This window comes from Piliocolobus tephrosceles, chromosome 12 (assembly GCF_002776525.5).
Source record: "Piliocolobus tephrosceles isolate RC106 chromosome 12, ASM277652v3, whole genome shotgun sequence".
NCBI classification, from domain to species: Eukaryota; Metazoa; Chordata; class Mammalia; order Primates; family Cercopithecidae; genus Piliocolobus; species Piliocolobus tephrosceles.
In genome coordinates, this window is record NC_045445.1 from 67,928,855 (window position 1) to 67,952,320 (window position 23,466).

At 37.3% G+C, this 23,466-nt stretch overlaps 1 protein-coding gene across 3 annotated transcripts in view; it reads left to right on the plus strand.

Moving 5' to 3' along the window:
* Nucleotides 1–23,466, plus strand: part of CHM (CHM Rab escort protein) — a 196,837-nt gene that overhangs the window by 52,609 nt on the left and 120,762 nt on the right. For all 3 annotated transcript variants that reach the window (XM_023202350.1, XM_023202351.1, XM_023202352.1), the window contains exons 3-4: nt 16,979–17,051; nt 19,894–20,018. In XM_023202350.1, coding sequence (XP_023058118.1) covers nt 16,979–17,051; nt 19,894–20,018 — 198 coding nt within the window. The remainder of the gene's footprint in view (nt 1–16,978; nt 17,052–19,893; nt 20,019–23,466) is intronic.

The following is a 23,466-nucleotide window of genomic DNA, read 5'->3' on the forward strand; positions in this document are numbered from 1 at the left end:
TTTAGTAGAGACGGGATTTCACCATGTTGGCCAGCCTGGTCTCAAACTCCTGATCTCAAGCGATTTGCCTGCCTCAGCCAAAATGCTGGGATTACAGGTATGACCCACCGCCACCAGCCAACTTCTTCACTTTTAAGAGAGAGTTAGAATTTTTTCCTTTAGGGCTTTGTAAGGTAGGGTAGGTAGTAGTGGTGGGGAAAGTAGAGTAGGGGCTTTTTGAACTCACATTTTCTCCAGCATTGACTTGACATTGTATTGACATACGTTTTCATACATGTCATTGTTGGCTATGTTGTGGCACTCAAGTGGGAGACCCTAAAACTTGTCAATAATTGCCACCTCTCAAGACATATAGAAATTATAATATAATTAGAAAGCAATTATAAAACTGATAGAGGTTATGTTCTTTTCTAGTTCCTGGGTATCGAGGTGAACAGTAAAACAGACTATGACCCCTGCCTTTGTGATGGACCTTGGACCCTAGGCAGTATAGACATTAAACATGCTCAAATTTTATATTATAAACTGTACTATGAAGGGGAAAAGGGGAGCACTACTAAAGAATAACAGGGGCATCATTTAGATTTGGTGGTAGGAGGTTGGAGTGAATTGGAGTGGCCACAATGCAATAATCCCTTATTGACTTCTCACTGTGGATATGACACTCTGAAAATGTTTGAAATATAAATGAAAGAAAATGACAGAGGCAAGTCTTAATCATATTAGGTTTATTTGGCAACATAAAGGACATGTGCTTGGGAGGTAGGTCTTTGCCTTTCTCCAAAGATGATTTTGAGGGCTTCAGTATTTGAAGGGGAAAGGACAGATGTTGAGGGAAGAAAAATCTTTAAAAACTGTGTCGATAGATAAAAAGACAAAAGAGTTGCATCCTTTTGAATCTTTGATCAACCTTCACTGAATACACAATTTTCGTGTGAGTAGAGATAGAGGAAATAGCCACTCATACCTTCATCTGGCTCAGTGAATCCGCATTTTTACATAAGATAGTGTAGACAATAGGGTGGAGGAAGCAGTCAGATACTTATTTGTCTTAGTAGTGGTGGGGAAAGTGGGGAATTTCCTTGTGGGCAAATTGTGAGGAAGGTATGTTGCTTTTTATCTTCATAGCCATCTTATTTAGCAACCAAATGGAAAGCAGATCGGCATGACCCAGTTCCCAGCGTGACTTTTCCCTTGAGCTTAGTGAGTTTGGGGTCCCAAGATTTATTTTCCTTTCACAGGGAGCCAGCATTATTTTCCTCTTTAATCCTTTTATAGAAATAGTTGATTTTTTTAGTAGAGCCAGATTTTTTTGGCTTGAAAAAGCTCTACTTCATTGACTTATTTCAGAAATTGCATCTGTATTCGTCAAGTCAATTTTATGCTATTTTTCTGCCTTGGAAATTAACTGTACATTTGTAGAATTAAGTGAGAAATTTAGTTGTGATGCCCTGCTTCGGTAATGAAAGGACAAAAGTACTATGTGTAGATGCTCAGCTGTTATTTGCTCTTAAGAAAACAGTATTCATTCAACAGCTATTCCTGTGAGTTTTCTTTTTAGTGGCTTGTTTGGAAATTAAGGTTGGTTAGTTTATATTTTCTTTACTGCAAAAGTAAAATAAAATGGCTCTTTCTCTTCTACCAAAATAATCATATATATGTGAATAAGGTAACTAAAAGATAAGTATTTTAAAGGTTTTAGATTCAAGACTACCATAAAGGGATGGGGAATAAAGTAAACATAATTTCACTTAGAAGAAATTATCTATTTAGATAAATAAAACAGTGCAACCCTGTAAGGGTGAGAAAAATGTATAAGTATCTAAGAATCAGTGTTAACTTAATTTTCTCCTTCCCTTTTTCCCCCATGTTGAAGACAGATTTTATGATGTCTGTGGAAATAATTTATGAGTGAAAGTGATTGTCGTTTGTTCAACCTAATCTAGTATTCAAGATGTAAGCTGTTGAAGCCAACATGATGTAATAATAGCTACCATTTACTGAACAGTTACTGTCTCACGTGTCCATGTGAAGAGACCACCAAACAGGCTTTGTGTGAGCAACATGGCTGTTTATTTCACCTGGGTGCAGGCGGGCTGAATCCGAAAAGAGAGTCTACAAAGGGTAGTGGGATTATCATTGGTTCTTACAGATTTTGGGATAGGCGGTGGAGTTAAGAGCAATGTTTTGGGGGCAGGGGGTGGATCTCACAAAGTACATTCTCAAGGATGGGGGAGATTATAAAGAACCTTCTTAAGGGTGGGGGAGATTACAAAGTACATTGATCAGTTAGGGTGGGACAGAAACAAATCCCAATGGTGGAATATCATCAGTTAAGGCTATTTTCACTTTTGTGGATCTTCAGTGGCTTCAGGCCATCTGGCTGTATACCTGCAGGTCACTGGGGATATGATGGCTTAGTTTAGGCTCAAAGGCCTGACAGTTACTTGGTGCTCTACTAGGTATTTTACGAGTGTTTTAACTTAATTATGACATTTCTCTAAAATAAGTATAATTTGCCTCCTTTTGCAGTTGAGGAAACAAACTCAGAGTCCAATGTCACATGCATATTAAGGGAATAACCAGGTTTTAAATTGAGGTCCGTTTGACAACAAAGCTTGTGCTCTTTCCTCTAAGATAAGCTGTAGGGTGGGAAAAGACACAAATACTGGGTTTGATGGTGGGTAGGTCTGGTTCAAGTTATGACTCAGTCACTGATTATTTGTGTGACTTGTCTTGTTTTCCTCAATTGTGAAATGGGTCTAGTGCAAAACCTCCTTTGAAGAGTCACTGTGAGGGTCCAGTGAGTTACCTGTAAAAAGTTGAGGTGTGGCTGCCAAGGCCTGATAATAAAATATAGCAGGTTCAACAAAACTTTTTTTTTTTTTTGAATAATAAGGAATGTTTTCACCCTCTACTTTGAAGGGCAGAGTGGGAAAAATATATCAAAGTAATTCATGTATTTGTATGTCTTAAACCAAATGTCATTATATTTTTAGGTCACTGAAATCCATATTGACATTTGCAAATTTCAGGAGCTTCATTTGCAAATGATAATATAGTTTTTGCATGAGGAGAGAATTTTTTTCCCCTAGAGCTCAAACAGAGGCTAGATGGAGACAGCTCTTAATGTAGAAATTGTGAAACATCAGCTTCTCTCTAGATACCACTTTGACTTGTTTATTCAGTGGATTTGAATTAAGACAGCTTTCATATGACTAGAAAAATACAAGCAAACGTAATTGAATGTACTGCTTCTACATACAACTCCCTTTTCCCCTTGAACAATTTCTTTACTATCCTTCCTCTTCCGAAAATAAAGAGAAAGGTTTTTCTATTATATTTTTTCCTTCTTATTTTTTTGTTTGGTTTTAGTTTTATTGTTTTGTTGACTTGCTTTGACTTTGAAATGGCAACTGTCCCTACCAACCGTTGGGTGGGGGTGGTAGTTGAAGAATATCAGTCATTTTCACAGCTGAAAAAGTATGCTCTGCAGCAATAAAGCTTTAAGCTTTTATCTGACATTCTAATTTTGCTATTTTTCCCATTAATGAAAATGAAGTTTAATTTTCCCTTCCAAGAAAAAGGAAGGGTTAAATTTAAGGAACCATGAATACTCTGAAGTAGAGGATAGGGAGAAAGGGAGAGGGAATCATCTGTCCTTAACCCTTTGATCTGTCATTTCTGTCCTCTCAGCTGTGTCCCCATTCTTGTTTCTGTTTGTCTTCTTCCTTCCCAGGGTTGTCAGTGAACGTAGCAATGCCTGACTGGCACTGGACTGTGTTAATTGCTTACACAGGGTGCTGGAAACTCCTGTGGGTACATTCTTCTGTGTTCACATTTTGCAAGGAGAGGAGGATGGTGATGATGCTGTTGATAACTTACTATGTGCTAGGCATTGCTTTAAATACTTTCATTTCTATGTTGCAGGTAAAGAAATTGAATTTTAGAGTAACTTCTGTAAAATTATTGGCTGAGATCATGCTGCTAGTAAAAGGCACGGCTACAATTTGAATCCAGATTTGTCTGGTGCCAAAGCCTTGATTAATATGATTGTATTCATCGTAATAATTCTCTTAGTTAACTATAATTATTATGCATTAGGGATTCAGAGATGACTAAGCTACTGTCCTTGCCCTTAAGTTGCTCTCAGTGTAGTCACAGGAAGCATTCATGTAATCTAATTATAAGACAGCATGACAAAACTCTAATAGAAGTATGTGCAAAGCTATGGAAGCACAGGGATCGGTTCTTTTTGAAGAGTTGAAGGCTTCATAAAAGACATGATACTGGATTTGAGTAGTTCTGTCTGTTTTTACTAGTTTCATAATTAGTTTTATGGTGGAATAGCATTTGGGACAATAGCACTAATAAAAGCAGAGAGATATGCAGGCACTTGGCTCACTCAAGCAGTGTTGAGTGTGCAGTTGTGGTTGATGCATGGCAGAGAAAGGCAATGTCCAGAGATAAGACTGGGGAGTTAGGTTGGCACTAAGTTTTGAAGGGTCTTATAGCAATGCTAAGGATTTTGGACTCTACTCTACTCTAGAAGTATTAGTGAGCCATTAAACATCTTTAAGCTAGGAATGGCTTAATATGGTTTGCCAGCACCTGATCACAATGGCAGTAGTGTGAAGATTGAATTGAAAGGGAAAGAAACTACAGGCAGGGAAACCTTTGATAAGACTAATGCCATAGATAGATAAGAGGAAGTGAGGGTCTGAAATAATGCAGCAGTGGTAGGGATAGCAAGGATAGAAGGGGCTTAAGAAATTAACTAGAATGGATATGTGAGGAAGGAATGATGAGTGAGTTTAAGATATTTTTATTTTTATTTTTATTTTAAGCATAGGAGGCTGTAAGGATGGTGTTTCCATTTATTGAGATAGGGAAGCTGAATGGATGACCAAGTTGGGGGTGTGGGACATAATAAATTTATCTTTTGGACATGTAGAGACTAAAGTACATCTGGGACTTTTTGTGAAAGGAGGTGTCCAATAAGCTCATGATTCATGATCTGTATTTTCAACCAACTAGAAGTAGATTTGAGTCTGGAGTTCACCAGAGGGGCCCAGATTGGAGAAACCAATTAGTGAGTCATCAACAGAGAAGTGATAACTGAATCAGTGGAAACAGATAAGATCTCACAGAGGGAAACAAAAATTGAGGGCAACCTTTATGTATTATTTGTTCATCTACCTGCCTTGGTTGTCTATAAATGGATTTGAATGGGTGGACTAATGTGTAATGACTAATAACTCAAACATAGGAAGATCTCTCTCCAACCCTAATGACTGCGAATACAATCTAGTATTTCTTTCTGGCAGGCCGATCTGATTACCAAACTTCTTGTAGGTTCATAGGGCTCTCTTAAAACCAAGTAACATTTCAAAACAACATGTTGTACGTGAGAAATATATATACACTTTATGTTTGTCAATTAATAAAAGCAAATGAGATCCTGGTCTTCCTCTCTGACATTAGAATTGCTTCTGCATACTGTGTCATAGAGGCCCACTTTCCTTGGTCTTGGAATGAGGAGATGGTGAAAGGAGCTCAGCTTTCTTGTGTAGCAAGTATGTGGAACTTACAGTAAATGAGAATTTGTATAGGGAGTAAGTCCAGTATATTTTCTAGCCTGTTCTATTATATGTCACCAAGGAGATAGTGACATGTCATGACTCTTTGTGGTACTTCAACCAAATTTAAATGAAATAGAGACTCTTTTAATGTCCATAGTATATTGTACTCAATAATATCTGGCAAATCAATACTAGTAGACATGCCAGACTATTATTTTCCTATTCTTATCAAATGTGTGAAGGTATTTGTGCACATTAAATGTGAGATAAGCAATAAAATTGGTTGTATTTTAGGTCCTAGAAATGAATAGTTTCCCCAGCTCTGACATTAATCATAGCCATGGAATTATTATCCAGATGAATTGGGGTAACAAAATAAAAACTAGATTTCATTCCATCTACTGTTTGTAAATAGATGCCACTGTCTTTACTTATAGTAAGTCAGATTCCTGGATTTGTATTTTATGCTTATGTTTATAATTTAAATATTCTAATCTTGTAAATTATAGGAGACAGCGTGTTTAGTGGAAGGAGCAGAGGCTTCAGTGCCTGATAGTCCCTGGTCTTAAATTTGGGTTTTGCCATTTCCTAGCTGAGTTAGTTAGACAGAACTCAGCTTCACAGTTGTTGTTTCCTCCCTAATTGTAAAATGGGGATAATTTTGTAGCACCAATCTCTGGATTCTTGTGAGAATAGTGAATTTAAAATGCCAAACTCAACGTACTTAGTACCCTATTTTTCTTGTTCTACTTAACATGGATTAAGCCAGCTTTTCTCAACATATGCTTTATTAAGCCCTAATCCTTCAATATACTTTTTTTAAAAAAACATGTTTGTTGGTTAACTAAATTTGAGAAATTCTGCCTACTGCTATAATTCCCTCTTGGAGAGCTATAACAGACATTAATGTATTTAATCGTGCTGAGAAGCCACCACATAAACAAATCTTTTTTTGTTGCTGTTGTTTAAATTTTTCAACCTAACATTTTCCAAATTTATTTTGTTACTGTGCATTTTTTTTCTTGGAACACCTATTAATAATAGCTCATTTTGATGGGGTACATTTTAGAAAAGGTTAATTTAGTAATCAGGACCAGGTACTACTCAATTAAGTGTTTAACTTCATTGAACCACAGCTACCATTATATCTTGTGGACTAAATGGTGCTAGCCAGCTTAAAAGTTTGGGAATTTGTATGTTGTAATGGACAGGATTAGAGTTCAGGAGAAAAGTGTTTCAATTGCAGTTCTGCAAATTGTAACTGTGTGGCCGACTAGTGACTAAACTCTACACAGACAAGTCATAGTGTCCTCATCTATGAAATAACACCCTTTCTATCTGCCTCACAAGATTGCCAGAAGAATCTGTGAGAAAATAGTTGTAAAAACAAGTTGGGAAATTAAAACTGCTGTCAATGGAAGATGGTATTTCCACTACTCTAGGAAAAGGAATTGTAGGAGCAGTGAATGAATAATAGGACAGTCTGAGATGGAGCTATGCTGCTCTTGTTCCCATCGAGCAACCTTGGATACCATCAGCTACCTGCCTGAAAACATTTTCAACTCCTAATTTCTTAATAATTAGAATGGTTCCCAGATGAATGTGCTTGAATGTCAGTAGCTTCATCTTTTGTTACTGTTCTTGGACTTGCTTACAGAAGCCATTTCACAATACAATATGTAGTTTAGTAGCATTTAGCTATGCCTGCTGCTGAATATTCAACACTGAATTGTAATTATGATGCACAATGGAAAAGAAGATTGTTAGGATTTAATTAATAAGCTCTAGTTAATGGATTTAATGCTCAGCCTTCTCATATAGTTCAACTTTCTTTGAGTCTACATGTAATATTTCTTTTCTGTTGAGATGTTAAGCAAACTGATATTCCTTTAACATTAAACACCATGTGAAGGATGAGAAAGATCTTGATTTAGTTTCAGTACTATTTTTTTCTATTATCTTCTTGATGAGTGTTAAGGGAGGGTTGTATAACTTATTTCCTTATTGTTTCTGGAAAACCTTAGGTGGCACTCTGAATAAGCTATGCAAAACTTTCAAAAGATTATAACTATGTTTTCTACATTTTTTTTTTTTTAACTTTTAGGTCTGCAGGTACATGTGAAGGTTTGTTACATAGGTAAACTCGTGTGATGGGGGTTCATTGTACACATTAGCTCAGCAATCAAGTATTAAGCCCAGTACCCAAAAGTTATATTTTCCACTCCTCTTCCTCCTCTCACCCTCAAGTACACCCCAGTGTTTGCTGTTGCCTTCTTTGTGTTCATAAGTTCTCATGATTTAGCTCCCACTTATAAGTGAAAACACTTGGTATTTGGTTTTCTGTTCCTGTGTTAGTTTGCTAAGGGTAATAACCTCCAGCTCCATCTGTGTTCACGCAAAAGACACAATCTTGTTCTTTTCTATGGCTGAATAGTATTCCATGGTGTATATGTACCACATTTTCTTTATCTAATCCATCATTGATGGACATTTAAGTTGATTCTATGTCTTAGCTATTGGGAATAGTGCTACAGTGAACATTTGCAGGCATGTGTCTTTATGGTAGAATTATTTTTATTCCTTTGAATATATACCCACTACTGGGATTGCTGGATTGGAATGTAGCTCTGCTTTTAGCTCTTTGAAGAATTTTCATACTGCTTTCCACAGTGGTTAAATTTACACTCCCACCAATAGTATACAAGTGTTCCCTTTTCTCTGCAACCTTGCCACATCTGTTAGTTTTTGACTTTTTAGTAATGGCCATTTTGACTAGTGTGAGATGGTATCTCATTGTGGTTTTGATTTTCATTTCTCTAATGATTAGTGATGTTGAGTTTTTTTTTCCCATATGCTATTGACTACATGTATGTTTTCTTTTGAAAAGTGTCCATGTACTTTGCCCACTTTTTAATGGGATTGTTTGTTTTTCTCTTGTAAATTTGTTGAAGTTCTTTTTAGATGTTGGATGTTAGACCCTTGTCAGATGCATGGTTTACAAAAATTTTCTCCCATTCTGTAGGTTGTATGTTTATTCTGTTGATAGTTTCTTTTGCTGTGCAGAAACTCTTAAGTTTAATTAGATTCCACTTGTCAATTTTTGCTTTTGTTATGATTGCTTTTGGTATCTTTGTTATGAAATCTTTGCCCATTCTTATGTCCAGGATGGTATTGCCTAGGTAGTCTTCCAACGATTTAATGGTTTTGGATTTTTCATTTAAGTCTTTAATCCATCTTGAGTTGATTTTTGTATATGGTATAAGGAAGGGCTTCAGATACAGTCTTCTACATATGGCTAGTCTGTTATCCCAGCACAATTTATTGAATAGGGAGTCTTTTCCCCATTGCTTGTTTTTGTCAGCTTTGTTGAAGATAGGTGGTCATAGGTGGGCAATCTTATTTCTGGGCTCTCTATTCTGTTCCATTGGTCTATGTGCCTGGTTTTGTACCAGTACCATACTGTTTTGGTTACTGTAGCCTTGTAGTATATAGTTTGAAATCTGGTAACGTGTTGCCTCCAGCTTTGTTCTTTTTGCTTAAGATTGCCTTGGCTATTTGGGTATTTTTTGGTTACACATACATTTTATAGTAGTCTTTTCTAGTTCTGTGAACAGTGTTGTTGGTAGTTTGATAGGGATTGCATTTAATCTGTAAATTGCTTTGGGCAATACGGCCATTTTAATGATATTGATTCCTCCTATTCATGAGCAGGGGATGTTTTTACATTTGTTTGTGTCTTTTGATTTCTCTGAGCAGTGGTTTCTAATTCTTATTGTAGAGAACTTTTACTTCCCTGGTTAACTGTATTCCTAGGTGTTTTATTCTTTTTGTGGCAATTGTGAATGAGATTGGCTTTCTGATTTGGCTCTTGCCTTGCCTATTATCAATGTATAGGAATGGTAGGGATTTTTGAACATTAATTTTGTATCCTGAAACTTTGCTGAAGTTGTTTATCAGCTGAAGGAACTTTTGGGCCGAGACTGTGGGGTTTTCTAGATACAGAATCATGTAGTCTACAAACCAAGACAGTTTGACTTCCTCTTTTTCTTTTGGATGCCCTTTATCTCTTTCTCTTGCCTAATTGATCTGACTAGGACTTCCAATACTATCTTGAATAGGAGTGGTGAGAGAGGGCATTCTTGTCTTGTGCCAGTTTTCAAGGTGAATCCTAGCTTTTGCCCATTCAGCATGATGTTGTCTGTAGGTTTCTCATAGATGGTTCTTATTATTTTGAGATGTATTCCTGTAATACTTAGTGTGCTGAGAGTTTTTAACATGAATGAGTGTTGAATTTTATCAAAAGTCTTTTCTGCATCTATTGAGGTAAACGTGGTTTTTGTCTTCAGTTCCGTTTATGTGATGAATCACATTTATTTATTTATGTATGTTGAAGTAACCTTGCATCCCGGAGATGAAGCCTGCTTAATCGTGATGAATTAACCTTTTGATTTGCTGCTGGACTCCATTTGCAAGTATTTTGTTGAAGATTTTTGCATCAATATTCAATCAAGGATATTGGCCCAAAATTTTCTTTTTCTGTTGTATCCCCGCAAGGTTTTTGTTTCAGGATGATGCTGGCCTCATAGAATGAGTTGGGGAGGAGTCCCTCAGTTTTTTTGGAATAGTTTCAGTAGGAATGGTACCAGCTCTTCTTTTGTGCATCTGGTAGAATTCGGCTGTGAATCCATCTGGTCCTGGGCCTGTTTTGGTTGGTAGGCTATTTATTTCTGATTCCATTTCAAAGCTTGTTATTGGTCTGTTCAAAGAGAATCAGTTTATTCCTAGTTCAGTCTTGGGAGGGTGTATGTGTCCAGGAATTTATCCATTATCCATTATGTTTTCTAATTTGTATGCGTAGTGGTGTTAATAGTAGCTTCTGATGGTTATTTATATTTCTGTGGGGTCAGTGGCAATATTCCCTTTGTCATTTCTAATTGTGTTTATTTGTGTCTTCTTTCTTTTCAAGTCTAGCTAACGTCCTATCTATCTTATTAATTTTTTCAAAAAGTCAACTCCTGGATTCATTGATCTTTTGAATGGTTTTTCCTGTCTTCATTGAAATTCTTGGTTGTAAATCTTTTTCTTTAAGGATGTTGAATATGGGTTCCCAATCTTTTCTTGCTTGGGTGGTTTCAGCTGAGAGGACCACTTTTAGCTTGATGGGGTGCCCTTTCTCTCTAGCTGCCCTAAATGTTGTTTCTTTCATTTTGCCTTTGAAACATCGGAAGATTACGTGTTTTGGGGATGATCTTCTTGTGTAGAATCTTGCAGGGGTTTTATGTATTTTCTGTATTTGTTGGCCTCTCTAGCAAGGTTGGGAAGGTTATCATGGAAGATATCCTGAAATATGTTTTCCAAGTTCTTTGCTTTTCCCCTGTCTCTTTCAGGGATGCCAATGATTTGTAGATTTTGCCTGTTTACATAATCCCATACTTCTCAGTCATATTGTTCATATCTTTTTATTGTTTTTTATTTTTGTCGGTCTTATTTTAGAGAACCAGTTTTCAAGTTCTGAGATTCTTTCCTGAGGTTGGTTTATTCTGCTGTTAATACTTGTGATTGCATTGTGATATCCTTGTGTTGTGTTATTCTGCTTTGTCAGATTTGTTAGTTTTTTTTTTTTTTTTTTATAATTATTCCAGCTGTTTCATCCTTCAGCTCTTGTATTGTTTTATTGTGATTCTTAGCTTCTTTGGGTTGGGTTTCTCCATCTTCCTGAATCTCAAAGATTTTCATTTCTTTCCATATTCTGAATTGCATTTCTGTCATTTCAGGCAGCTCAGCCTGGGTGAGAACTCTTGTTGGAGAACTGGTGTGGTTGTTTGAAGGACGTACAACACTGGCCATTTGAGTTACCGGAGTTCGTGCATTGGTTCTTTCTCATATCTGCCTATGGGTATTCCTTTAACTGAAGCATAGACTGAGTACAGTCAGTAGACTTCTTTTCTGGTTCTTTTCACAGGACCGAGGCTTTGTGCACAGTCTTTATTGGTAGCTGACTTCTTGTCTTTGGTTTAAGAGAGGGCTATGTTAGTGAGTATTTTTGGTCTTGAAGCCTTGGCGTGTCATACAGTAGGTGGCACTTAAGTGTACTGGTTAGTTGGTAGATTCTTGCTTGGTCGTGTGTCTCTGCTATGTTTCCTCACAGTTGCAGCCATGTTCCCTGTCAATGCTCTGAAAGTGTGGCTTCCTTTCCCCCTTGAGTGCTGGCTGTAGACAATGACTTAGTGCTCCTGAGCTCCCCACTGAAACTGGGGTGATCTCAGTGTTTATGTTTTTTCCACAACTTGGAGGCAGCAGAATAAGGTACCTTAGTAGTGATTTTGGCCAAGGGTCTTTTACTTGTACCGTGGGGGCTCCACCCCAGAGAGATGCAGGTCAGCAGTTGCTCAGTGCGAGCAGTCCAGGATTCAGGATCTGTGCTCTGGGCCCAACCTGGGTGTTCTCTAGTGACGAGCAGTGGGGGGTGGGTGTGACCTGTGGGAAATGGAGTGACCTCTTTTTCTGTCGACTATAGTTAGTTGGAGGTTTGGGTAAAACACTTAGGATCTTTGCTTCTTCACTAGTCCGAGGGTAGCAAGGGAATTCCACTGCAGAGGCAGTGGCAGAGAGGCTTTCAGTTGCTCCTGGGGGCTCTGTCCAGGGAGTTGCCGAGCTGCTACTGGCTTAATAGCTCTGGTGAGGGTAGCTGGTGACCCAGGCCTGGAGGACCTGCCTGGTGCGGAGTTATGGGAACGGGCTCCCGTGTAACAGTCTGGCTGCTTTTCTGTAGGGCTGCTATGGTATGCTGGGTGCCTGCTCCAGTTGCTAATGACCTTGGATTTTCCAGTACCTCAAAGTATCAACATTGAAGGCTGTGAAGCAGCAAATATGGTGGCCTGCCCCTCCCTTTGGGAGATTCATCTGAGGAAGATGTGGACTTGTTGCCAGACTTAAGGCACCTGTAGGATATGGCTGGAGACTTTGGTTGGGAGGTCCTGCCTCATGAGGAGGAATGGGATTGAGGTTCCACTTAAGAAATGCTGTCTGGCCATGTTTTTGTAGAACAGCTGTGCTGTACTGGTGGACCGCTTCCATCCCTGGTTGGCTTGGACTCCCCAAAGCCTGAAGGCTGGAATGGCTATGTCACCCAAAGAGCAAAGATGGTGGCGCACCCCTCCCTCTGGGAACTTCCTTCAAGGGAGTTTTCATATCTCTTTTGGCCAGAGAACACTGGCGAGCGCTGCTGGTTCCAGTTGGGAGGTCCCACCCAGTGAGGAGGAATGGAATTGGGAACCACTTAAAAAAGCAGTCTGGTTACATTTTCAGAGGTAGCTGTGCTTTGCTCGGGGACCGCTTCTGCCCTGGCTTGAACTCTCCAAAGCTCTAAGGGTGGAAGGGCTAAGTTGCCCAAACAGCAAAGATGGTGGCCTGCTTTTCCCTCTGGGTGCAATGTTTGAAAATTTGAAACCAGGGAGGTTTCAAATTTCTTTTTGGCTAGAAAACACTGGGGAGGGTGGCTGGAGGTCCTGGTTCAGAGGTCCTGCCTAGTGAGGAGGAATGGGATTAGGGACCCTCCCTAAAACAGCAGTTTAGGCCCGGGTGCAGGGGTTCACGCCTGTAATCCCAGCGCTTTGAGAGGCCGAGGCAGGCAGATCACGAGGTCAAGAGATCAAGATCATCTTGGCCAACATGGTGAAACTCTGTCTCTACTAAAAATGCAAAAATTAGCCAGACGTGGTGGCACATGCCTGTAGTCCCAGCTACTCGGGAGGCTGAGGCGGGAGAATTGCTTGAACCAGGGAGGTGGAGGTTGCTGTGAGCCGAGATTACGCCACTGCACGCCAGCCTGGAGACAGAGTGAGACTTCATCTAAAACATAAAGAAACAACAAAAAAAAGTCTGGCCACGTTTTTGTAGAGCAGCTGTGCTGGTCTTGGGGGACTGGTTCTGACCTGGGATGGCTTGGACTCTCCAAAGTCCAAAGGCTGGAAAGACTAAGTTACCCAAATAGCAAAAATGGCAGCCTGCCTCTCCCCGTGGGAGCTCTGTCTCAGAGAGGTGCGATGCTGCTCCCTTTGGCTGGCTAGAATTCCAAGCCAGTGGTTCTTATCCTGTGAGGTGCCATGGAAGTGGGGCCTGCAGATTGTTGCTGCCCAGTCCCCTGAATTCAGCCCCTTTCCTAGGGGTATGTATGGGGGTCTAGCCTCCCACTTCTTTGGAGTCGCAGCTTCTTTAGCCGGGTTGCCTGGAAGTCACAGTCAAGTCCTGACCCCACTCCCAGTTTGTGATATTTTTCATCATAGATTAACTTTTTCCACAATTTTATATAAATGGTATCATACAGTATATACTCTTTGGCTAAGGCTTTCACTTAGCCTAATGTTTTTGAGATTCATTTATGTTGTATATAGCAGATGATTATTCCTTTTTATTGGTGAATAGTATCCCATTTTATGGATATACGACAGTTTGTTTATTCATTCTCCTGTTGATGGATACGTGGATTATCATCAGTTTGGGGCTATTAATAAAGCTGCTGTGGAAAGACTTGTACAAGTATTTTTGTCAGTATATGCTTTTCTCATGTGTAATTGCCTAGAAATTGAAATTACTCGATCATAAGGCGGATATATATTTATCTTATAAAAAACTGCCAGATATTTTTAGAAAGTGCTTGTACCGTTTTATATGCTCACCAAAATAAATGAGCATTCTGGCCCTCCACATCAATACCAGGTATTGACAGTCTTTTAAATTATTTTGATGGCTCCATACTGGAATCTCATATGTTCATTTGTAATGCTACTATAATATGCACTTACCTAATGATATTGAGTACTTTTTCATGTGCTCATTAACCATGTTTTTTTGTGACGTGTCTCTTCTAACCCTTTGCCCATTTTTACCTTTTAATATCTGTCTTATTAAGTTGAAAGAGTTCTTTATATATGCTGGATAACAAACCTTTAGTTTTACTTTTTTTTTTTTTTTTTTTGAGACGGAGTTTTGCTCTTTGTCACCCAGGCTGGATGGAGTGCAATGGCACAATCTTGGCTCACTGCAGCCTCCACCTCCTGGGTTCAAGCAATTCTCCTACCTCAGCCTCCTGAGTAGCTGGGACTACAGATGTGTGCCCAGCTAATTTTTTTCTATTTTTTTAGTAGAGATGGAGTTTCACCATTTTGGCCAGTCTAGTCTCGAACTCCTGACCTCCGGTGATCTGCCCACCTCGGCCTCCCAAAGTGCTAGGATTACAGGCGTGAACCACCGCGGCCGATCAATACCAAGCCTTTATTAGATATGTTTTGTGAATATTTGTGTCTGGCCCATTCATTTATTAAAATAATTTATTTTGTAGGGAAGTTTTTCTTTTGAGGCCTGATTTATCAATAGTTTTAATTGCTTTTTGTGTCCAAAGAAAGTTTTGTCTGTCCCTAATGTTGCATTTTTGATATACATTTATTACTTACATATTGGTATATCCATTCAAATAAATTTTACTTTAATCTTGAAGCTTTCACCCATTAGCCAGTGCTGCTCACTTAAGACCTTATGTTGATTGCAAATCAATCTAAATATCTCAACAAAAAAATACACAGTCAGTAGTTTCAGGTTTTTTTCCCCTCCTTCAAAGCCTAGGATATTTTCTAGTTTTGTTGAGTTTTATATTTGAAGGATGGAAAGAGATAGCAGAAGTGTATTCTTCTCAGGTAAGAGGGATGAAAGTATAAATTGCTATGGGGAAACCTCAAATTCTAACATTCCTCTGTCTTCTCTATAGCTGCCATCACCCACCTTCTCCTTCCTTTCACTGTTCTCTCTGACGCAAGGGGTCACTGCTTGTAGGTTTCCTGATTCCAACATTTTAAAAAGGGTGGTCATCTAGAGTTGCTACTATAGCTGAAATTCTAGCTAAATTTTAAAGACCACTGGAGATTCTGGACAGTGTATGAATTTACATTATTTCCGAAGAGACTGTCAGATGTAAGTACAATACGATTTATATTAATAAACTACTTTCACAGGCATTTTATTTAACCCTTTTCTCTGTTAGAGAAAAGCAGTACTTGTTTGGTAAAATGCTTGAGCCTAAAATCTGCTTACTTTTCAGACCTATGTCAACAGTTGATTTAAGAAACGTGAATCAGAATTGGGAGATGATCTCTAGTAGCATTATGCAAGAGTTATTTTATATTGTATTTTATTTTCATTATTTTATTTTATGATGGGGTCTTGCTATTTTGCACAGGCTGATGTTGAACTCCTGGGCTCAAGGACTCCTCTCTCTTCAGCCTCCCAAGTAGCTGGGATTACAAGTGTGTGCCCCTGTGCCTGGCTGGAAGATTCATGTTAGATATCACATTATAGGTTTTATTTTTTGTTTAATTGTTTAAAAACCTTTCATGAATTTTTATTTTATTAGAGAAGCAGAGAAGCAAAAATAAAAATGAAACAAAACCAAGAATCCCTCTCAACCAGAACTAGAATGGGTGTTGTAGGTGGGATCAAGTGTACTTGGGGGCTCATCATACAGAGTCAGTAAGTGCAAATCGTTTTACAAGGATCGGAGGCCCAATATTCAGTGAAGAGTTAAAGAGTTCTGGTTGCAGAAAATCCCCACTTAATGGTCTAATGTCTACAAGGTTTACCTGATCCTAGTTAGGAGACCTCTGGGTTGTCCAAAACAGCGATCTTCACATGACTGAGGAATGAAGAATAATAGCTCACCCAGTTATTAGAGAGAATTTTGTTTCTGTTATACTTATTGCAAATGTCTTGACGTGATGTGAATAATGTTTCCCAGGATCTCCTTTTATTTTTGGCCCTAAAGGCTAAGAATAGCACAGGGTCTTCCACTTTATCTAGAGTAGCCAATTGTGTGTCTGTGTGTTTGTGTACGTTTTGTGTTGGAAATGGATTTGGTGGTGGGTGGTGGTGGTGGTGGTGGTGGCGGCAGCGGCGGAGGTGTTGGTGGAGGAGGAGGAGGAGATTTAAGTACTTACAGAAAACTTAGCAGCTGTTTTTCAGTAGCTTTTTTTGAGATCTATCAAAATTTTCTTCCTTGCCACATTTGTTAACCCAGGAGTCATTTATATTTATGTTATCTGCTAAATGCCCATGTCAAGCCGTTCACATAATCAGTGGAGAAAGCTTTAAGGAAGCCAAAGATGTTTTTTAACTCCTTATATGATGAAAAATTTCTTTTGGGATCTGAGAGGCCCACTTTTAGCCTACCACTTCCACTTATGTGAGCATTCCAGTTATGTGTACTTTTGAACTCTTGAGGCAGTAATATTAAAAAGTGAAGTAAGTTTAAGGGTTAAAGATGGTTTGTTGATGAAGATCAGTGAATTGATTTTTATACCCTTTTCTTTACTCTTTTTTTTTTTTTTTTTTTTTTTTAATTGTTACAGAAGAAGCTACTATGGAGGAAACTGGGCCAGTTTTAGCTTTTCAGGACTATTGTCCTGGCTAAAGGAACACCAGGTAAAGTTTGTATCTGATCTTTTAATTTGCTTTGTTTTATTGTATGTTACATAGTAACCCTGCATTGAAGAAAACCCTAAGCTTCACCTGTAATACAGGATTGATTCTTTATTTTTCTTCACTTATTTTACAAAAAACATATAAAGTCACCTTTTCAGCTAATATTTTCCCAGTGTCTTTATCCCGTTTTAAATATAAATAGAGGCTGGATGCGGTGGTTCATGCTTGTCATTCCAACATTTTGGGAGGCCAAGGCGGGCGGATCACCTGAGGTCAGGAGTTCGAGATCAGCCTGGCCAACATGGCAAAATCTCGTTTCTACTAAAAATACAGAAATTAGCCCGGCATGGTGGCACGTGCCTGTAGTCCCAGCTACTCAGGAGGCTGAGGCAGGAGAATCACTTAAACCAGGGAGTTGGAGGTTGCAGTGAGCCGAGATTGCACCATTGCACTCCAGCCTGGGCAACAGGGTGAGACTCTGTCTCAAAAAAAAAAAAAAAAAAAAGGAAGAAAGATATATATGTGTATAAATGTAAATAGAAATCTTGGCTGAAGAGTAAACTGTTTGTACTTAATAACCATTTTCTAATTATTTATGTGCCCAAATATGACAATAATTTTTCCCCAAAATCATCTTTAGAAAAAATATCCTAGTCCTTATAAAATCTCACATTTACTGGTTGCTCTTAGAGTTAGTATATTTTGAACAAACACCAAAAAAAAAAAAAAAAAGAAAAAAAAAAGCCTAATAATTTGGGGAAGATACATTAATTTGAAATGATCTCAGTGGTGATTTTGTATTTATAGATGTCACCTGACAGAATCAGCCAAAAGAAAAATCAAAGAAATTTAGTATGAATTCAGTGATTTTTTTTTCTAAGGATAGGATCTCAATACCAAGCTGTTTAATACCATTATAAAGAAACTGTTTAGGGATCATGTATAGCATAATATGGAGAGTCAGTTATGGAGTTTGCTAACTTTTATAAGACAGATTTAAAAAAAGCTGTCCTAATCTTATGCAGATTGGTACGTGTGGCTTGAAATGAAATTTCTGCTGAGAGCATCATACAGAAGATCAGAAACTGCCGTATCGCGAAAGAAATTTCGATGTTTGGAAAGGAGGATGATGTAGTCCAGAAAATTGTATTCAGTTAGCTAAGACTTGTTAAGCATTTATCATGTACCAAGCACCATTGCATTGATTGATTGATTTAATCAGTGTACATGACTTAATCAGTGTGCATGACTCAAAAAGTGCCTCTCATGATGACAAAGACACTGATATTGAAGATGCAGTGAAAATTCAGATTGAATATTGTTGCATGAAATGAGTATAGAGAAACAAGCAATATTTGTAAAGTAGCATTTCATATAATTCAAACTGTGTAAGTCAAGAGAGTAAATAAGTAGATATTTAGCTGTTTTGTCTGTATGCTTAAATATTCATGTGTTTACTTTGATCAGAAACTCTTTTTACACCTTATTTTTGGGAAGTGTATGTGAGGGTCACCTTATATTTAGGCATATTTAGTACTTCCATGAGAAAATTTAGTGTAGATTCTCAGAACAACAATAACAAAATATACCCCAATAATCTGAATGGAAATAAAAAAAAATAAATTTGGTGATGTTTTATATTTATTCAAATAAAAATGTTTTTCTGGAAGTTTAGTTTATTTTAATGATTGTTTTACTCCAGGATCTTAACTCTGCCACTGTCTTTCTCTCTCTCCACTCCCTTTCCCTGGTCCACAGTTCTTTTCTTAGGCTGGTAACCTCACGTCTACACATTCGAAATTCTTGTATTTCACTTTCTCTTCTACTTACATTGGGATGTTTAGTACTATCTAATATTATACTTGATAATAAGAGCTGTATGTCACTACTTTTCTTCAGTTTAAAAAGTTAAACACAGGACAACAAAGCCTTTTTAAAATGTTTATTGCCTTTATGACATTTGTAAATTTAGAAATTTTCTGAGATGAATTTACTTAAAAGATGTTGTAATTCTATTTTCCTACTAGTTCCTTCAGTATGTATAATACAATTTCAAAAAGTTTTCTCTGAGAAAGATGTGTATTACACAGCTTCAGATTTTAAACAGATTAAAAATTGATCCTTGACATTTGAAAAAGGTTTATCTTGACACCTTCAAGAATACTCTGTATTCAAATACTCCACAAAATATAATTTGGAATTATTGAAAATTTTAACAGACTACGTTCAGCCTTAGTGAGAGTTACATGCTTTGTTACACATTCTTGTTTTTTATTGTCTTTCTTGTTTTATAAGGTATTCAGGGACTAATTATTATACAGTCCTTAGTTACACTGGGCTGAATATTTTTCAGAGGTACTTTTATATGTAATCAAAATTTGATATGACTAGTGACCAACCTTCAAAGATCTGAAAATAAATAGAATTAAGTTATTTTGACTCTGCTGTTTCGACCAAAAAATGTAAAAAACCCTGTTTTTATTAACAAGTAATGTATATAACAGATATACTTGATTTTCAGCAGATAGAGGTTTAGTTGTCCTAGTTCTTAAGCAATGTCTAAGTAGCCATGTCCGAATGACTTTTTCAAAATTTCATATACCCTGATAGAAAAGTATAAATCAGATCTAGTTTTTGATAGTATAGATTTTACACATTGTTTTTCTCTCCTTCCTTTGAAGTTGGAACACTTGTTGGACTGTCTTTGGTGACTCTGAGGTGATATCCTTTGAGTTTTGGTAAGGTGAAATAAGCATGAATTTAGATAAGAGGTAAATTTTCTCAGAAAATGACATGTTTCACACTGCCCACTTTAATTAAAACTTATCTGTGTTTTGTTTAGGAAAACAGTGACATTGAAAATGACAGTTCAGTGTGGCAAGACCAAATCCTTGAAAATGAAGAAGCCATTGCTCTTAGCAGGAAGGACAAAACTATTCAACATGTGGAAGTATTTTGTTATGCCAGGTATGAAAAGTATTTACTGCAGGTAAACTAAGTTAATGTCTTTTTCACTCCTCTTCAGAAGAAGCCAACAATAAAGATTTAGGTGGCATTGGTTGCTACAAGTTACATTAATATGCTGGTTTTGCCTGTTTTTAAATGGAGCTTTCAGTTTTCTCTGTTCGGGTGATAATGATAACATCTTGCCTTAATGCCTCCGAATTTACCAAGCTGTTTTAAATATATTATCTCATTTGATCATTAAAACAATTCTGTGCTAGGGTAGGGCAGATAGTAGTAGTAATAGTTGGATTTTTTACAGAAGCGTCAATGGAACTTAAGGAGATTAAGTAGTTGCAGAAGGTCATGTGGCTTGGTAAATGGCAGGGCCACACTTAAGCTCTAGAGTGGTAGAGCTCAAGATTAAATTCCAGAGTTTTTTCCTCCTGCTCTAGGATTCTTCCAGCTATATCATCTTTCTTGAATAATACTCAGTGTAGCAAAATGGAAGATTATAATTTTTGAATATATAAATTTTGTGGGCATAATATTTGGGTACATATTTTGGTAAGTTAGGATAGAACAGTGGGAAGTAATAATGTTTTAAGTATCTTCCTCTGAGAGAGGTTCACTGTTTAAAAACAATTGGATTAGTTTACTTTTTCAAATGATATATGATTGACAGGTTGAAAGGTAATAATCACATAGTTAAGTCATTCAAGTAGTTGTAGTGTCCAGAGGTTTAGAACATCAGACTGTCAGACACTTTAATAGTAATTAAAACTTAAAACTCAATACACCAGAGATTCTTCAGGATACGCTTTGTCATCTTACATATCATTTTTGTGGCAGAGTGTTAAGCATGAGCCTGTGAAAAGTTTGGGAACGTGCTTGACTTCTTAAGCTATGTTCATATCTTTCATGTAAGTAGCATTCTTTCCCTGTAATATGCAGTTTGTGTTCGGTGATTTTCTGTAAAAGCGCAGCCTTTGAAATGTCTGGTATAGATTATAATTTGTATAATGCTAAATGCCATTTGGTATGAAAAGGTGCAGCTCACTAGATATTGTTTCAGAGCCAGTGCTGAAAGATTTAAAACAGAAGGTGATTTCAACTGAAAAGACATATGCTTTAATGAAATGAGGAATAAATATTGGGTAACTTTCTTGTGTGCTTTTGTGTGCCCATGAATATAACTTGACTACAATATAGTGACAGTCACACTGGCCTTCTGAGAGATATTATACTTTTTTTGCTTCAAGGCCACTGATTACTTTTTATGATAATTGAGGTTAATAGTTTCTAATGGCTGAGTTGATACATTTCAAATGCAATGAAAATTATCTCATTTTCAGTTCCTGATCTCTTCAGTTTCATTTGTATAACTTCTCAAAGTGAGAAACTAAATTGTTGTTGGTGGAAGTTTTGTTTGAAGACAGTGAAATAGAACTGTTATATGTTCCTCTTGCCAGTTAGAGCGTGGGGCAAACAGTGAATTGGGTAATGTTCTATATGTCTTAATTCACTTGGAAAAGTTAACTGGTTATTAATGTCATAGTAGTAAGCAGGAAAAGCCTTGAGAACATCCAGGAAAGTAGAGAAAGTACAGAAAACCCATTTGTAAGGGCTATCTATAGTAAGTGCTGGCAACATGGGTAAATAGGACTAACAGTATCTCACTTAGCCCCAGCAAGACTGGCATCCTTAATCTTTTGGATCATGTTCACAAACTTGAAATTATATGAAAGAGGCTAGGGCCAAAATAGTTGTCACAAAATTTTACATTATACAAGAGGTTATCATCAGCACTCACTTAAATCAAAAGCCTTATTTATTTAATACTTATTTCTGACAACCTCATTTTCTCTGTGTGTGTGTGTGTGTGTGTGTGTCTATGGGTGTGTTATGTGTGTGTGTGTTTACCCCTAGCTTTGTAGTTTAAAGCAGCAAATAGGAAGGGATATCTGCTAGAGGCAGGCAAACAGAACCACCTGGAGACTAGGGTTATAGTCCTTAACTTGCTATGTGATACTGAGCAAGAGATGTCTATTTTGAGTCTATGTTTTGCCATTAATAAAACGTGTTTGGAAGGGTTTGGACTAGGCGATATCAGAAGTCTCTCTGGGCTCTAACATGCTACTGTTTTAAGTGCTACTTGGTAGAATAATAAAGGAGAAGACAGCATCGGCAAGCTGAAAGCATACTTTGGGCCATTTAGTGTATGGGTAAGTGGCTTTTCATGTCAGAAGATCCTTTAAGGCCATCACTATATTATAGTCCAGTATAACAGGTGATAATCATAATTGTATCCCAGTATCTTCAGGCAAAAGTTAAATAATGTTCTTTATCCTCTACTTGAAAAAGTAGAGGATTTGAAGTATGTTTTTAGAAAGACAAGTATTAAAAATGATTAGAATAAAAATTGTACCATTTTAAGAGACGAGCTTTTGTTATCTAGAAAATTCTCTTACTTCCTCTTGAGTAAGTAAGAGTATCACTATATAGTAGATCTTTAACATTCTTAAAGGATACATTGCAAAATCTTCATGGATACCCTTTTGTAAATAATGAAAAATATGGTACAGGTTTCTGGCTTTTTGTCGTTGCTTTTTGAAACATATGTGTTAGTGATGCTAATGTTACATTTTGCGGATATGGAGTTTGTGTGTATTTAGTTCCATACAATTTTATCACATTTGTGAGTTCATGTATTCACTATCACAGTCAAGTTACAGAGCAGAGCAGTTCTATCACCACAAGGACCCCTACTATTGTTTTTCTGTTAGCACGTCTGATCTACTTCTTACTCACCCTGCCATTCATAACTCCTGACAACCACTAATCTGTTTTCCAGCTCTATAATCTTGTCATTTTAAGAATATTGTATAAATGGAACTGTATAGTATGTAATGTTTTGGCATGGGCTTTTTTTTACTCAGCATAATTCCCTGGAGATTCATCCAGGTTGTGTGCATTAGTAGTTTGTTCATTTTTCATCACTGAATAGTATTCCACAGTAATGGATTTACCACAGTTTGTTTAATCATTCAGCCATTGAAAAACATCTGACTGTTTCTAGTTTTTGCTATTATAAATAAAACTGTTATGCAATTTTGTGCATTGGTTTTAATGTGACTTTCTCTGGGATAAAAGTTTTCATTTATCTGGGATAAATACCTAAGTATATAATTGCTGGGTCATATGGTAATTACATATTTGGTTTTAAAAGAAACGGCTGAGCTGTTTCAGAGGAGCTATACCATTTTACATTCCCTCCAGAAACGTGTAAGTAATCCAGTTTCTCCACATACTTACCTTAATTCGATGTTGTCACTTTCTTATTTTAGCCATTTTGATGGCTCATTTTGAATATTTTTTCATGTTCTCTTATTTGCCGTCCATAAACTTTTTTTGGTGAAGTGTCTGTTCATGTCTTCTGCTTGTTTTTAAAGTTGGATTAGTTTCTTACTGT